Here is a 16,765-nt window from a genome sequence, read left to right on the forward strand (position 1 = left end):
TATGTCTTAAGAAACATTATTTTAATAACGAAACTGCTAAATTCTTTCCAGCAGTATAGATGTGTAGTGTATTTTGTCCGAGTGGGTTTGCCGTACTTTGACGTCATCGGCAGTCGAAGGACCCCGAGCCGATTTTGCACCCGAGCAGATCCTGTACCGACACCGGCAGCCGCACAGCAGACAAGCGCCCCTGCGATCTGAGATGCGCAGAGCTGCCGCTGGGGAGAACCGGGTGGAAAGGTTTCCATCCCAGAGCTCCACAAGCCGGCAGCCCGCGCAGCAGTCAGGAGCCGCGATCAGACAGAGATGCGCCGAGCTGCGGGGAGGGGAGAACCGGGTGGAAAACATCGGTCTCCCGAGAGCTCCACAAGCCGATAGTCGGAACCCAGCTCCACCAACATGTTATTTTTCAACCCATTTTCTAAAGTGCAGCATTATGTTAAATGCACTGGGTTTTACCCTATTACATTTAAATTTCATGGTTAAACAGTACATGTTAAAATCTAAGCTCAGCTCGGCAGTGACCTAAAATACATAAATATAATTTTACTTACCGAAAAAAATGAAGTGGAGACTCCTTGGATGCTCTGTTAGTGCAATTAATGCCACAGCAAGTCATTTTGTCCAACAATTGCACAAATAATATCCAAAAAAGAATACACAAACGCTACAACAAATGGTCTAAGTTGAGAGACTGAAAATGACCGAACAGTTTTCAGGCAAGACCGAGGCTCTACTGAGGCCTTTCCACAGAGCTAGCTATGTGGTCACATGTGTCTGATGCTCATTAATTATACAGAATTTTAGACTTTGAATACACTTAAACAGAAGAGTCAGAAAAAAAATTCACCCACCCCCCACCCCCCCCTCAGAGTTGTCACGAGTGTAAACTAGATCATTTAAACCAAAAACATGTTTTGGAACCAGGCTGTAAACATGTTTATTTCTGCTGTGAAATTGGTATTTTTAACATGGGAGTCAATGAGGATTTGCTCGCTTATGACACCAGCCCCTAGTGGATGAGGGTGGAACTGCAATTTATTTCACTTTTTGTTTGCTTCAATTTTTCACCCGCATTGTGGGGGCTTGCTTAAAACATTTAATGCCATGAGAAATTCAAGAAATGCATATTTTTGCTAAATCCTCTCAGATAATAAAAATAACCCTAAAATTATTTGCTCCACAATCAATAATATTCTCAACTCCAACCAAAACTCAACTCAGAAAACCCCCTCAAACACTCTTTGTGAGGAGTTTGCAGCCCACTTCAGAGGGAAGGTAGACACCATCAGATGTAACATTTTATCCTCTCAACGTAACGTGGTTTTAGACACATCTGAGAGTCTACCTGAGGAAACACTGGACAGTTTTACTCTGTTGAAGCTGAGACTCTTGATAAAGTTTTCTCCTCAGTGAGACCCACCACATGTGTCTTGGACCCTATTCCCACTAGATGTTTTAAACAATTTTATGATTCTTTTAGAGATGAGGTTTTAACTATGATGAATTGCTCCCTTCAGACGGGGGTCTTTCCTGCAACTTTTAAACGGGCGGTGGTGAGGCCCCTGTTGAAGAAGAGAAATTTAAAATTTAATGACTTAAACAATTATCGACCGGTATCCAACTTACCATTTTTAAGCAAAATTTTAGAAAAGCTTGTTTTTATCCAACTTAATGATTTTATCAACACCCATAATGTCTTTGAAATTTTTCAGTCTGGTTTTAGGGTGAACCACAGCACCGAGACAGCCCCTCTGAAGATTCTGAAATGATTTTAAGAGTAAATTATGATAAACGGAAGGTGAATGTGTTGGTTCTACTGGATCTAAGTGCTGCCTTTGATACAGTATGATACAGTAGACCACACTAGTCTTTTAACTCGTTTGAAACGGATCGGCCTCTCTGGTGCTGTACATAGATGGTTCACATCCTACATCACAGACAAGACTTTTACGGTGAGTTTGGATACCTGTTCCTTGAGGGTTCATGGGATTACATGTGGTGTGCCCCAGGGTTCAATTTTAGGCCCAGTGCTTTTTAACCTTTATATGCTCCCTCGCAGTGTCATCAGGAGACATGGGGTGAATTTCCACAGTTATGCTGATGATACACAGCTGTACATCTCTGTGTCTCCTGATGACACACGGTCAGTGGACACACTTTTTAATTGCATTTTTGACATCAAATCCTGAATGGCAGAAAACTTTCTCCAGCTCAACCAAGACAAAAGTTTTAGTTATTGGTCCTGAGGCCCAGAGAGTGAAGCTTTTACCAAAATTACAATCACTGTCTCTTAATCGTTCTTCACAAGCGAAGAACCTGGGTGTCATCTTTGACTCTGAGCTGACTTTTATCCATCATATTAAAAATATCACCAAAACAGGTTTTTATCATCTAAAGAACATCGCCAGAGTCCGCCCCATTCTCTCTCGGGCCAATACGGAGACGCTGATGCATGCTTTTATTACCAGTAGAGACTACTGCAATGCCCTGCTTTCTGGTCTTCCTAAAAAGAGGATTTCAGGTTTACAACTATTACAAAACTCAGCAGCACGTGTCCTGACGAAGACCAGGAGGCAGGAGCACATTACTCCAGTTTTAGAATCATTGCATTGGCTCCCCGTATGTTTCAGGATCAATTTCAAAATACTTTTAACGGTTTTTAAGTGTCTTAATGGTCTTGGGCCTTCTTATCTTTCAGAACTGCTTTTACCGGATGAACCCACGCGGTCTCTGCGCTCCTCCGGCAGCCGTCTCCTTGTCATCCCTAAAGTCAGGACACATATTCACGGCGAGGCGTCCTTCCAGTACTACGGTCCTCGCCTCTGGAACGAGCTGCCAGGGGACCTCAGGGCTGCCGAGAACGTTCTTGTTTTTAGAAACAGGCTCAAGACCCATCTTTTTAGCTTAGCTTTTAACTGAATACTCTCACTTTTAAAATTAATTACTTAGTTTATTTATTTATTTTATCTATTTATTTAATGTATTCTTTATTTATACATGCTTTTTAAACAGTTTTTTACCATGATTTATGATCAACGCTATTTTAATATCTATATAACTTTTTGTATTACAATTCTCATTTTAGCTCTTATATTTTAACCTTAATTTAACCTTTTTCCAGTGCTTCCTCTGTGGGTGCCCTCTGCCCCAGCGGCGGTGGTCAGCTGTGGCGGCCTGGGTGGAGGTGGGGGGTCTCTGGCCTCCCTGCCCTGGGCGCCCTGTGTCGGTGCCTCGGCTGCTGCTGTGGATCTGCTGCTGCCGGGGCGGATGGTTCCCCTGATGGCATTTCCTTATCCTTCTCTCAGCTGGTCTGGCTCATCTGATCTCAGCCCATCGTGTTTTTGTTTTTTTTTTTTACCATGGGGAAGGGGGCATGTATGTATGTGTGTGTGTGTGTGTGTGTGTGTGTGTGTCGGGGAGGGAATGTGGGTATGTGGGGCCTTTTTAATTTGTTAATACTTTGAGTTGCATGTATTGCAGGATTAAGTGCTATATAAATAAAGATGATTGAAACTTTTTTCTCCCCATGTATGATGAGTTCAGCTTTAGCAAAGTGCACCAGGTACTGCTCAGTGTCAGCTGGAGCGGAAAGCGGATAACAGCCAGCCACTAACAGGTGACTATTAGGCAAGTCAATATTTACAATAAGTAGGTCAGATTGCTTAGGAGCCTCCTGATCCATTAAACTGCCCTCTGACCATCCCTACCAGAGTTAGGCTAGCTATATTAGCTAGCGTACTAGTTAGATGGTTATGTAGCCTGATCAGAAGTAGCTGAGGGGGTTTCCAGTGTAATGAACCCAGTTCTTCCCCCTGGATCTCTGATGTAGGTCCCAGTGGTTTCTCTTTCTTGATCTTTCAGCGGGGACAGAGTCCAGAGAACTCCTCCTGGCTATGAGGAGTCCGTCAGAAGCCTGGAGGCTCCATAGCTGTTATATACGTTTAATATTATGGCAAATATGGTTCTAACAACAAGTAAAAAAGGTAAGACATAATTTAGTTTTGACTGTTTGATGGTATCTGTTGTATCCTGCGTTCTCCTGTATTCTGGAGGCTCAAGGGGGAGCCTGTAGAAAAGGGGTCAGACCGTGGAGTTGTTTTTTCAAAACGAAACTTGCCTTGAACGGCTTTTTCAGGATAATCTATACATCTGTTATCTGTATAATCTATATATATACTACCCTACCTTCAAATCAGCTCACGTATCAAAAGACTGTATAAAAGTGTTTTTATACCAAGTACTGTGAATCTAAAAATGCATTTTTCATTTTATTTTTCAGCCCCACAAAGTAACAGATCCAGATTAGACGCCCAGTCATCACTTACCCCAGCTCCTCCTGGAGGAACCCAAAGCACTCCCAGGCCTGAGAGGATATGTGTCTGATGAGTTCTAGGTCTCTCAGGTATCTCCTCCCAGTAGGATATGCCTGGAAACTCTCCAGAAGAAGACCAGGAGTCATCCTAGTCAGATGCTAGAACTACATCAGCTGAACCCTTTTCCTTGAGATGGAACAGTGGTTCTACTTCAAGCTCCCCCTGGAAGAGGCCTGTCCTCATCCTCCTGAGCCCAGGTATCCTTCAGAGGAAGCTCAAGTCAGCCACTTCTACCAGGGTCTCGGAAAACTCACCCCTCACCTGGAGGGAGAACCTGAGTGACCTCTCTCATCTTGGGTGTATTCAGCAGCAAGGCAAACACTAAACTTCACACAAAATCTCCCCATCTTCACAATATAACTTAAAGAAATGTCAGGGATCACACTTTAAGTTGTTGTTCATATATTTGTATATATTCATATATTACATATTTAATACAGACACAATTAGAAATCATAAAATAGACAGAAATGGCAGAAATATTGGTAAAAATGTGAGAATCATTTACAGAATGTTACACTGTTTAAACCCGGGATAGAAAAGGTAGAAAGGGGAGGATGGCTGCAGGAACCCTTTTAAAAAATGGTTTCGAAAGTTGTTTTTTTTTAGGCACAGCAAGAACCAGCTTGCTACAATGGAATACAGTCACAGGACCTGTGTCCTCATTTCTACACATCTGATGCTTTGTTTGATGGAAAAAAACAAACAAATAATTTACAGAAAATAAAAAGCTACAGGTTAGCTGATGTTTTAATGCACACAAACTACAAATTCTGAATTTCTTGAAAAAACTTTATCAACTATCTTAAAAATTTCAGAAAAACAGAAATACAATTAATAAAATCAAAGACTGTTTCCTTTTAGGACTTTAGGTGTTTGCAGATAAAATAATATAAAGGTTTTTTTATAAAAGGGAATCACATCAAATATTAAAAACATATTTCTTCTAGCTTAAAATTTAGACAGCTGGCAAATTTTAAATTACACATAAATCAGTTAGAACTAAAATGTCCTGATATTTTGTTATTTAGCTACGAGGACATAAAATTGGCCTAATGAACACAAACCTTTTTAATCTGGGACATTATTAGGCCAGAACGTACAAAAACTTTACTAATCAACCAAATTCAAGACGATCACATGAATTTAATCAATGGAATAAAAATTTCCCACAATAGTAAAAAAAAAACAGCCTCTGAATCAGGAGCCCTTGATTAGAAACGAGAATATCAAAGCACCAAGAGTCAAACATGGCTACTTTAGCTGCTTTTTTGTTGCTGAAAGTGTGAAGGCTGTCCCAGAATGCACTGGGTGAGAGGCAGGACAGGTGAGTAAAAGCCCTCCAAAGTCAACACTGGATTACTCAGTGCTGAGGAGCCACAATAAGGCATTTGAATCAGTAATTTGGCCTTACGGTGAAACTGTAACACCGCCTGAAACATGGTGACAGCAGGAAAATGACAGACATCAAACAAAATAAAAAAACAAGGAACTCGGTCAAAAAATAAAAATAAATGCAAAGAAGACTCATTTGTTTCTGGAAGACAGACATTTTCCCTTTAACGTCTAAATGGGAGTAAAATCGGACAACGGTAGGTGCTCGTCCTGTTAACTGTGCAGCTGGATACAAGTTTTAAAAAACAGAGAAAAGATTAAATTTAGGCACGTTTCTCATCAACATCGCACGGAAATACAAGTGATCTTGTCGTGATGCCTCCATTTCTTCTTCTTGCAGTATTTTTGACAAAATGTTTTACATTCAAAGTTTTGGTTAAAAAGTCAGAACGGTAGAAGTAACCTATGAAAGCACTGTGAGCCCCACTAGAGGTGATGGGTGAGAGGACTCCAGTCTGAAAGCACGGTTTCTGCATTTCTAAACTTTCCTTTTGGAGTTTGTTCCACAGTTACAAGAGGAGGCACTCAGGTCAGCTTTTTTGTATTTTTACGAGCGCTTTAACAAGATGGAGCTTGTGCCGTGAGTGTGAGAGCAGCGTTAAAGACGGATTCTACTTTCATTGCTTCCCAGATCACAAAAAGACAAACAACCATAAAGGAGGCTGATTCACGAGTTGAGTCGGAGCCGATTAAACAGAAGATTCTGACATCCTTTTACAGTTTAGAGGAAAGAAAGTAGATAGATTTTCTTTTTGTCCACCCAGAGACGGCTTTGTATTCTGCTTAGGCTGTTAGACATAAACACGAGAGAAAAAGAGCTTCTGAAAGGTGTTAGTGCATTTTTTTCTTCTTTTTTATGATTTCAAATACAATATAAATTTATGGCTAATCAATAATCTCTGACTGTACAACGATGAATTGATCAGAAAGCATCATAAGACTTCATATCTACACTTATTTTTTTCTCTGAAAGCTCATCTTAGTTTTATTTTTTAACAGTGTTCAGAACTCAGTGCTGTGTTACTGTAGTGAGAGCCGTGCTACTCCCCGGGTCAAACCGAGGCAGACGGTGGCTCCGATGGATCCCGGAGGCTTCGCGGCGTTTCCAAAGCTTTGTGCCGAGCGGGATTTTTTCTTTGATGGGAAATAATGGGGGTGGATCACCTCAGCAGTCTGCCATGTAGCGTCCTGGAGACACCAGAGAGTTTAGCAATTAGAGCTGCGGATGACGAAAACACATCTGCAGAGACGACGTACGGACTGTTAAGATACCTGTGGCAAATCGCTTCTTGTTGAGAGAAAGTCTGTATCCGGATCCCTGCAGCTCCATGTCCACTCCCGACAAGGTGCTGCCATCATTCATGAACTGCACCGCCAGCGTGGACGGGCTCGACGGGCCGTCTGAGACGTCGAACTTGGCCCTCAGCGAGCCAGCACCTGGAGTCAAAACACAGTTAGGCTGGATTCTTCGCTTCACGAAAACCTCCAATGAAAAGAGACTTTTATAAACATTTTAAAATAAATAAATCCTCACCTTCATTTTCAGATTTTTCCGAGATGTCGCTCAGTTTCCAGAGACACTTATTCTGCTCCAAATTCCTAAAACGAGATGATAAAATAACACTGTGAGCTAAAAGTGGGTGACTAATTCTGCTGTTGCTGCAACGTCTCTTACCATATGGAGTTAGGCAGAGAGTGCATGTTGGTGACTCCTCCGTCGACGTGCACTAGCACCTGCACGTTGGAGAGTGGGCCGGGTGAGGCCATGGACTCGGGGTTGTAGCTGTAGTCCACCCGCAGCTCTGTGGTGCTTGATAAACACTTCCAGTAAACAGCCAGGTTGAGGGGAGTTGAGTGGATCCCATCAGACTGCACCTGAACACGGCAGCGGCGTTAAAGACCAAGTTCACTCGTTTTTTCAACACATGAATGAATGACAAATGATAAATGACCCGCACTTGTATAGCGCCTCTCAGAGTAAGGACTCCAAAGCGCTTTACACTACAGTGTATCATTCATCCATTCACGCACACATTCACACACTGATGGTGATGAGCTACGATGTAGCCACAGCTGCCCTAGGGCGCACTGACAGAGGCGAGGCTGCCAAGCACAGGCGCCACCGGTCCCTCCGACCACCACCAGCAGGCAAGGGGGGTTAAGTGTCTTGCCCAAGGACACAACAGCAGAATTCTCTGTCCGGAGCCGGGATCGAACCTGCAACCTTCCGATTACTGGACAACCCGCTCAACCTGTTGAGCTACTGCTGCCCAGTTGGCACGCGACTTTACAGTTGGCATTTGTCTCGAGTATAAATGAACGCCTCGTTAGTCAGTCTCTGCAGGACCAAGCTCTGGCACTCCTGTTTCAGGAACTACAAGTAAGCTAGAGGTGAGGGGTGCAGAACCCGGTAGGATTTACTTCCTGATATTTGGACATCTCGCCTCTGATTGGATAACAGCAACGCGACTCAAGCACTGACTCCGTTTGCTCTGCAACGTTGATCTTTTTTTAATATCCACTAATAACACAAGCCTGAAGGAGCTCAGCCATGTTGTAGAGTTGCTAATGCTAACGGTTACCTTCTACTAGCTGTGACATTGTCTGCCGTTTCCTGGACTCTAAACAACAACAGCCTTCCCCGCTGCGAGCCAAGATGGGTGACTCCATGAATGTTAATGTTTCAGTGTAATCAGAGCATTTCCCTGTCTATTTTCTGTCAGAAGCTAATAAAGGAATTAAGGGTAGACGACTATTGTCTCGTTCAGCCTGCATGACCGATCATATTTAAAAACTAACAAGTAAAAACTGTTGCTCAGTGAACTTGCTCTTTAAGGGACTCACGTCTGAACAAAGGTCACACTTTAAAAATCCCTTCCTGTCATATGAGACTCTACAAGGCTCCAGGTAGGATGGGCAGGTCCGAGTCACTAGTCAAAATGTAACATAGACTTTGCAGATCTACAGACTCTTTCAGCTTTGAGACGTATCCTAACGTCCCACTTGTGAAATGTGGTGATAAGGTGGTTTGTAGTTGTCTGTAAAGTCGCGTGCCAACTGGAGTCTTTCTGTGGTCGAACCGGATGACGAATCATAAACCAAGATTTAAATCCCTGCCCTGTGAAGAGGCAGCGTTTTCAGGCTGATGGGAAAAACACACGTTACCCTGCTCTGTAGAAGTCTGCATATCAAATACATTTAAAACATTTGGTGGGTTTCAATCGAGATCTCTAATTATAAGTTTGATATTTATATTTTCGTACTGTAGCAGCTAGAATAACTGAACGTTACCTACCAGCTCAGTGGCCTAGTGGTAGAGTGTCCGCCCTGAGACTGGGAGATCAAGGTTCAATTCCTGGTCGGGTCGTACCAAAGACTTAGAAAAAAATGGGACCCAATGCCTCCCTGCTTGACACTCAGCATTACGGGGTTGGACTGGGGGTTTAAACCACCAAATGGTTCCCAAGCGTGGCTGTCTGAAGCTCACCGCTCCCCCAGGGCATGGGTCAAATGCGGAGACCAAATTTTGCACACACATCAGTGTGTGTGTGACAACTAATGGGACTTTAACTTTTAACTTTAACTTAACAGGAGTGGTATGAAACTTCTTTTTCCTTTCTTGTTTCACTGTCAACTGCTTCTATCTACTGTTTAAACACTTTAAAGTGCTTACTTTGAATTACTCTGAGCTCTCACTGGACTCCAGATAAATTATACAACACTCACAAAAACTAGACTTTTCTGGAATCTCAGAGATTTTTAAGCTGTGTGAACGTTTGTGACCCTAAACCATCAGATATTTACTGTTAGCTGCAAAACTCCCCTGCTTGTGATGGAAGGATTTTCGTTTGAGAAAAAGCTAGAACCAAAATAAAAATAGAATTTCTGCCCTCCATTAAGCTTCACTACAGAAGAAGAAGCACCTTGGTGTGGGCTTCAGTGGTAGAAATTGTCCCTATGAACCAAATAAACATAAAAAGTATCATTCAGCAAGAAAACGGTGCTTAGAACGGAAAACTAAAGGAAAAATACTGTTGCAAACGCAAAAGAAAACAACCTCCAATCTGTAAAGTGAACCCTCCTTTATCTTGCGTGAATGTAGTTGTTTTACTTGTAGTTGTGTAGAATCTAAATACTTTGGTCAAAATACAAACTTCTGCATTGTTGTCATTTTCAATTATTGAGAGAAAATTACAAACCAAGACAGTCGACGCAGGAAGCAGGAGGTTCAAACAGACTCCAATACAAATGTTACTGATGTGTGTGAAAATATAACAACACACTAATACTTTCACTCCTCTGTCCTTGTGTTAAAGGCACACTTGGAAATTTCGGCTTGCTTTTAGCACCCCCTTGTTTCCATTTAGTAGAACCAAAAGAAACCTTATCCAGGGTATCTGCAGATTTAAGGGACCCAAATTTAAGACTTTTAAGACCTTTTCTAAGGCCACTTTGACCAAATTTAAGCTATTTTAAAAATTAAATTTAAGCGATAATTTCTAGCTTTTGCCTGGAACCGGTGCTAACCACGTCGCGAACGTGGGATTAGCCATCCAGTTACCATTAAACTTGCCCTTCCCCATGGCGCAAGCTCCCACTAGCTTAACCAGCTAATGTGCTCATCTAAAAAAATAGCCCCCTTTCACAACCAACTGACTGCGTACAGTTCCGCTTACGTCAACATCATACACAAAAAATGCTGAACACTGACCAGAAATTCACGAAATTTTTATAGAAATAAAAGAATCTTGTTTATTGGGTCTTTGGTCATTTAAGACCTTTGGAAACTGGATTTAAGGATTATTTGTCATTTTTAAGGACTTTTAAGGCCTTAAATTAGGAAAAGCTAATTTAAGACTTTTTAAGACTTTTTAAGGACCCGCGGATACCCTGTTATCTCCTCGCTGAGCGTTAACCTAACAGCTGAAACATCTCCCCAGCCTTCATTAGTGTCTACAGGAGTGATTCATCACTAAATTAAGCAAATCAGCTGTGCTCATGATCTAAAGGATGCAGGAAACGTGCTGGAAGCAGACTGCAGCACCAGGGATGTCAGCAAACATTGTTTTCCACAGTTGGCAGGCCACCACTCTGAATTTGCAAGCGTAATATTCTGGCAACAGAGGGCAGAGGGGTCTGAGTGACCTTTTATTAACCCTGTAAAGAGTTTTTAAAAAGTTGCATAGTGTGCCTTTAACACAGTTTCTCACCCAGCCTCACACTGAGGGGTCAGGAGATGTGCCTTAGCTAAATATTCCTCTAAATAAGGTAGGATAGCTTCATTTGCTACTGAACCAGCGTCCTGATACAATGAAATGTGGTTTCAGTACATCATTCCAAAGAAACGGTTTTACTGTGGGCATGCAGCCATTACAGCGCTCCCATTAAACAGCTTCATTTGGATGCATACCTGGTATTTGAGGATGTCTACGTTATAGTAGGAAGCTGAAGGATTCTGTTCAGAGGCTTTTCTGAGGTAGGACGTCAGAGCTTGCATGTTGAACCAGAAGTCCTTGGAGTTTGAGTCGCTTTGGGATGAATCACTAGACACAATACACACACACAGAATAATCACGGACTCATTATTCATCGCTCTTCTTGGCTTTGTGTGTAAAGCTCCAATAGCTTGGAAAAAATGACCCTGTTAAATTTAACCAGCTACTAAATCATTGGGCTGATTCGATTAGCTCAGCTATGCGGTGTCGGGATAACAGAAAGGAACCGGAGTGAAAATCATAAAATAAAATAAAAATTAAAAAGTTTTTTTTTCTTTTGGAGAAAAATCTCATTTAAAACAAATCCAACACTCTCATTTCCGTACTGAAAGAACAGGAGATGGTGGTCTGCAGTACCACTGCTTGAACTAATGAGGTGAGAAACAGAGAAAATTGTTTAAAGGACAAAGTGCTGAATGAAGCAGATGTTAAATGAAGTGTTTCAGGGGGTCTTTTGGAAGAGAACCTGTCTGTGGACGTCTGGAGGAAAATACTTCTCCGACAGCTTAATGATAGCTTAATGTCGGATTGCTAATTGAATTTCCTGTTGCTGGTGCAGACTACATTTTCTGGATTTTTGCTCTCACGTCTGAGTCCAAATCATTCTTCCACTGAACCACAGCTCCTGTCTCCTCACCTGAATAAAAGCTGCTGGTTGGGTAAGATCTGCTCCAGCCTGCTGGTGTTCTTCAGTTTGAAGGTCAGGGTGGCTGGAGATGGGTTGGTGGTGAACACCTTGATGATGCCCATAGGGAACGACAACGTCATGTCTCCTGTGATCTTCACAATGCACCTGTGGAGTGCGTCGGATCAGAGTTCATTTATTTTTATTATCTGCCATAAAGCTGCAGGTTAATAACAAAAAACGTGATGAAAAAACTGAAGAAGCAAAAGACAACATGTGATGTAAAATTTCTTACAATCACTGCTTTAGGTGTGATGTAAAGAACGGTTCACAAGATCTGTCATGGAGGTAAAGTCAAAGAGTCAGAGTACCCGGCCCGGATGGTTACAGGGGTCCCACCCTGGAGCCAGGCCTGGGGTTGGGGCCCGTGAGCGAGCGCCTGGTGGCCGGGCTTTGACCCATGGGGCCCGGCTGGGCCCAGCCCGAACCGGATACATGGGCTCATCCAACTGTGGACCCACCACCCGCAGGAGGAACATGAAGGGTCCGGTGCAATGTGGATCGGGTGGCAGACCGAAGCGGGAGCCTTGGCGGCCCGATCCCCGGACAAGAAAACTGGCTTTTGGGACATGGAACGTCGCTGGCGGGGAAGGAGCAGGAGCTTGTGGCAGAGGTTGAGCAGTACCGGCTAGATATAGTCGGACTCACCTCGACACATAGCATTGGCTCTGGAACCCGAGTCCTTGAGAGGGGTTGGACACTCTACTTTGCTGGAGTTGCTCCGGGTGAGAGGCGGAGGGCTGGGGTTGGCTTTTTGTTAGGCCCAAGACTCTCTGCCTGTGTGTTGGCTTAAAACCAATATCACAATATATTGAGGACTTCACCTCGATATCGATAACTGGACGATAACTACACGTATGTGCAGAAACAAAAGATGGAGCTGTCACGTGTATTATGTTGAGTGATGTTTTTCCGTGACTAGAGGTGGTACAGCTTCATAAAGGGACATGAATGTCGCCAACCTGCACACATATTTTCATTTTTTTTATTACTGAATTTACTGACATGGGAAAAACGATATCGGTAAGAGCCAGAAATTTCAATAAACATTCATTTTTTTTATTTATTGCCCAGCCCCACTTTTTACTGCTTCTATAGATCCCAACACAACAATTCTCTATAACAAACACACTATATCTAGTTTAACACAGAAAACTCCCAACTTCAGCTGTATCCTAGTCTTTAAGTTAACCTTAGAGTCTAGCTTGTAATATTCTGCTTTAGTTGTGCAACGTAGATCCAGTTTCTAAGTAATTTGGTGGCTGAAAGTAGTCCGTCATCAGTAGTGGGCCTGCTCTCGTCTGTGGTGGTGGTGGAGGACCACAGTGGGTCTCAACTTTGCGCCGTGTCTCTGCTGCATTGCTTATGAAATGTTCCATTTGCTAATCCCTTGGAAAAATAAGCCTTTGCGCAGCAGCAATTTAACAGCAGTTAACCAATAAAAGACTGTGTTTTTCTCTGCCTCGGACTATAATCTGCCTCGTGTGGGTTATCTATCCTGAAAGAATGGTGTCATACTCCAGCAAAACATTCCACATTTGAGCAGAGAGAGGAAGATGACAGCTGTAGGGCGCAACGGGCTAGAAAACGAGCGGTATTCAACTTTGAACTGCAGAACTCAGATAATGTGGTTCAGCTATAAAGACAACGTGCAAGTCCGTGTTGAGGTATTTGAGCAGCAGGAGGTCATGTGAGACTCACTTTGTGGGATCGGCTCCTTTGAAGTATGCATTAACCGACTCTGTGAAGGCAACGGCAATGGGCAAAGCATCCTGGGATGCCAAGGTCACAGGACTGGGACCGCGAGACGTTCCTGAGAAAGAAAAAGGCACAACGTGAAGGGTCTGTGGACTCGGCTGCAGTTCAAAATGAGCAAAACCAGAGAGAGTTTAAACTATTCAGAGACTGGGTTTAATCATTATTGCATTTCATCAGGTCAGCATTTTTAACACTGCAAACAAGCACATTGTTATTTAAAACAGAAGTTTTAATCAAATTAAACCAAATTTTGACATTTAGAGCAACCTTTATACCAACACTAAAAGCATAAATAAACAAATCATTCATGTTAGGAGTAGAAGCAGAGAAACAGGCAGCATATGCAGAAGAGCAGACACAACAGGAAGCTGCAAAGTAACGTCTCCGTTACTGCTGTTGGTTTTCTTCATTTGGCTCCTTTAGGGTGAACTTCATACCTGCTGGTGTTTCACACAGCTTCTCAAAGGTGGGCAGCTTCGCTATGAACACGTCATCCTCTTTACACCACATTAAAGGCACAACCAGGAAAGAGGAAGACACAAACCCAGAGAGCACAGTGAGAGGAGAGATGATGCTGGGCAGCACTGGAAACCGGTTTTAAGCGTGTGACGACAAGTGAGCCCCAAAGAGACTACGGCCTAGTCCACACGTAGCCGGGTTTTTTTAAAAACGAATATCCGCCCCTCCAAAAACTTGCATCCACACCACTGCGTTTAAAAAAAAAAACTCTGTCCACACGTACCCGGATAAATATGTTGTTAAGGACATGCCAGACCTGTAGGCGGCAGTACTTCCCCCGTTCTTAACCTCGTCCTTCGTCTGTGGTCTTCCGCAAGGAGCAGTAATTCCACTTGCAAAAACAAACAAGCAGAAAGCGCTTGGACAATTGATAAAGCGAGCGCAGCTCTGATGGCATCCATGCTGTCGGCTAGTGTAAACACAGGTCGCACACGTGATGTCAGCATTTTTTTTGTCGCGGAAAATGACGTTGTGGACCTTAAAACTCCGGTTCTGTCTGTCCACACGCAGACACCCAAAACGGAGAAAACGCAGATCTTCACTTTGGCCGGAGTTTTTAAAAAGATCTGTTTTCGTGTGAAAAAACTCTGCTTTCATGTGGATGACAGGCCAAAACGTAGAAAAATATCTACGTTTTGGCAGATCCCCGGCTACGTGTGGACAGGGCCTACAATCACAGACAGATGAACAACGGATTTATAAAAATATATTATAGAGTGGCTTATTGTTGGTTGTTTTTTTTATTAAAGAAGGCAGACATTCTTGTTTTGAGCTGAAATGTTTTGAAGCATCACGTCTTCTTTCTTTATTGGACTTTACGTGCTTTAAAAATCATCAGTTTTCAAAATTTAAATCACTCTACTTCTGGAGATAAGTGGGTCCCACCTTTGGGCACCCCTGATCTAGAACAGGGATGCTCAAACTTTTCATTCAAGAAACGCAAAAATTATTATATAGTGATTTATTTATCTTTTGTTTTGCAATGCTCAAATTTGATCCAAAGTAGTCATATTAGTATAAATCTTAAGATAAAAAGTATTTATCGACACCAATAACCCATTGAAGAAAGACATTTCATGATTCTAGAAATGCTTGTGTAGGCCGCACAAAATCACTTCATGGCCCACAATCGGCCCCCTGACCCCACTTTGGACATGCTTGATCTACAAGTCTTGGTTGGATTGTTTTCTATTTCTTTAATAGTTTGTTTTTCACAGACAGTTTTGTATTAATAGTGTACTGAGAACAAGTGACAAAAACTCGATAAACCTTAAAACGCATTCATAAAGATTAAGGAATCACTGTGGAAGTGGAAGGAGTCTCTCAAAGAAACATGTTCAAAGTGTGAGACTCACTCGGGCCTAGAAGGAAAGGAGGTTGGAAGGTGAAGAGCTCTGGCTCTAGGAAGCAAAAGTGGGAAGCAAAAGTGTGTTCAGGTCCTGCGTAGAGAGGAGTGAAGGAAAGAAGGAAGTAGGTGCAGAAACAGAGGTATGTGGGGATTGAGGGAAAAATAGGATACACTTATTTATGAAAAAGGGGTTTTACAACCAGGAAGAGCTCCTACCAACGGTGGGAGTGTTGCCGGCGCTGAGTGACGCATTTGAAGACAAAGAGGAGGAACTCTCAGCCCGGGCGAGTGGTGCAGTTGGAGGAGGGCTGGCGTTAGTTGCTTTCTGTGGGCTGAATGGTCGTACCTGAGTCCGGGAATAAAAATATTAGTGTGTATTCAAATAGACATCAGTTCAATGTTAAGATCAGGCATGACTGTGTTTTGTGTTATTTCAGTGTGAAATTCTTATTTATTGTACTTTTAAAGTAGCCTAGAAATCTAGACCGACCTGCAGAGCAGAATGATTTTGCTCTGCAGGTCGGTCTAGCCACGCTCCATTAGAGCCTCAGCAGGCCCAGCCAGTTTTGTGGCTGGCCAATCATAGCCCTCTATCACTTTGGTGGGCGGGATTTTACTGTGTCAGAGCAAAATAAAGATGACGACGGCTCATTTTAAACAGCTTTGGCATCAACTTCTGACTTGGGCTCTTTAAGAGCAGATAGAAGTACTTAAGTCCTTTAAGGATGTATTAGCGTCTTCTTCCAGACACAAGCCTGGAGGAGCTTCTGCCGTGTGGTAGAGTTGCTAATGCTAATATTTAGCTTCTACTATCTGAGACGTCTGCTGCTGATTCCCAGAAGTTGAAACAACAGCCATTTTCACTTCACTCACAATTTCATTGATCCCTGTGAGTTTTCCGGTGGGAACTTTGGGCCTGGAGGAGGGTCGTGGTGGAGGAACAAGGGCTCCAGCTGCCAGGGGGGTCGTGGGTCTGTTCGATAATGGCACTAGACAGAGAAACACAGTTGGGCCCTGCTGGTTACCAATAGTGAAATACCATGGAAATTAGTTATAAAAAAGCGTATTTTATGAATTGTTCAGTTGGACGCAGAATTGTCATGCATCATTTCAACACATCAACAGAAAAACAGAGGCAAAAGTAAAGCACGTTCCAAATGATACTCTTAAAGCCACGCAAAGAAATATA

General features: G+C 42.8%; 1 protein-coding gene across 7 annotated transcripts in view; it reads right to left on the reverse strand.

The window, feature by feature from the left end:
* Window positions 1-6,742: 6,742 nt before the first annotated feature.
* Window positions 6,743-16,765, reverse strand: part of fcho2 (FCH and mu domain containing endocytic adaptor 2) — a 58,390-nt gene continuing 48,367 nt past the window's right edge. For 4 of the 7 annotated variants that reach the window (XM_054744582.2, XM_070552459.1, XM_054744586.2 and 1 more), the window contains 11 exons: window positions 16,450-16,565; window positions 15,793-15,922; window positions 15,584-15,667; window positions 14,147-14,206; window positions 13,653-13,764; window positions 11,904-12,059; window positions 11,182-11,314; window positions 7,447-7,646; window positions 7,306-7,370; window positions 7,044-7,208; window positions 6,743-6,959 (listed from right to left, as the gene is read on the reverse strand). In XM_054744582.2, the coding sequence (XP_054600557.2) occupies window positions 6,937-6,959; window positions 7,044-7,208; window positions 7,306-7,370; window positions 7,447-7,646; window positions 11,182-11,314; window positions 11,904-12,059; window positions 13,653-13,764; window positions 14,147-14,206; window positions 15,584-15,667; window positions 15,793-15,922; window positions 16,450-16,565 (1,244 nt within the window). In that variant the 3' untranslated portion in view covers window positions 6,743-6,936. The remainder of the gene's footprint in view (window positions 6,960-7,043; window positions 7,209-7,305; window positions 7,371-7,446; window positions 7,647-11,181; window positions 11,315-11,903; window positions 12,060-13,652; window positions 13,765-14,146; window positions 14,207-15,583; window positions 15,668-15,792; window positions 15,923-16,449; window positions 16,566-16,765) is intronic. The other 3 variants (XM_070552460.1, XM_054744585.2, XM_054744583.2) reach the window with 2 other exon arrangements.

Source organism: Nothobranchius furzeri, chromosome 6, assembly GCF_043380555.1.
Source record: "Nothobranchius furzeri strain GRZ-AD chromosome 6, NfurGRZ-RIMD1, whole genome shotgun sequence".
NCBI classification, from domain to species: Eukaryota; Metazoa; Chordata; class Actinopteri; order Cyprinodontiformes; family Nothobranchiidae; genus Nothobranchius; species Nothobranchius furzeri.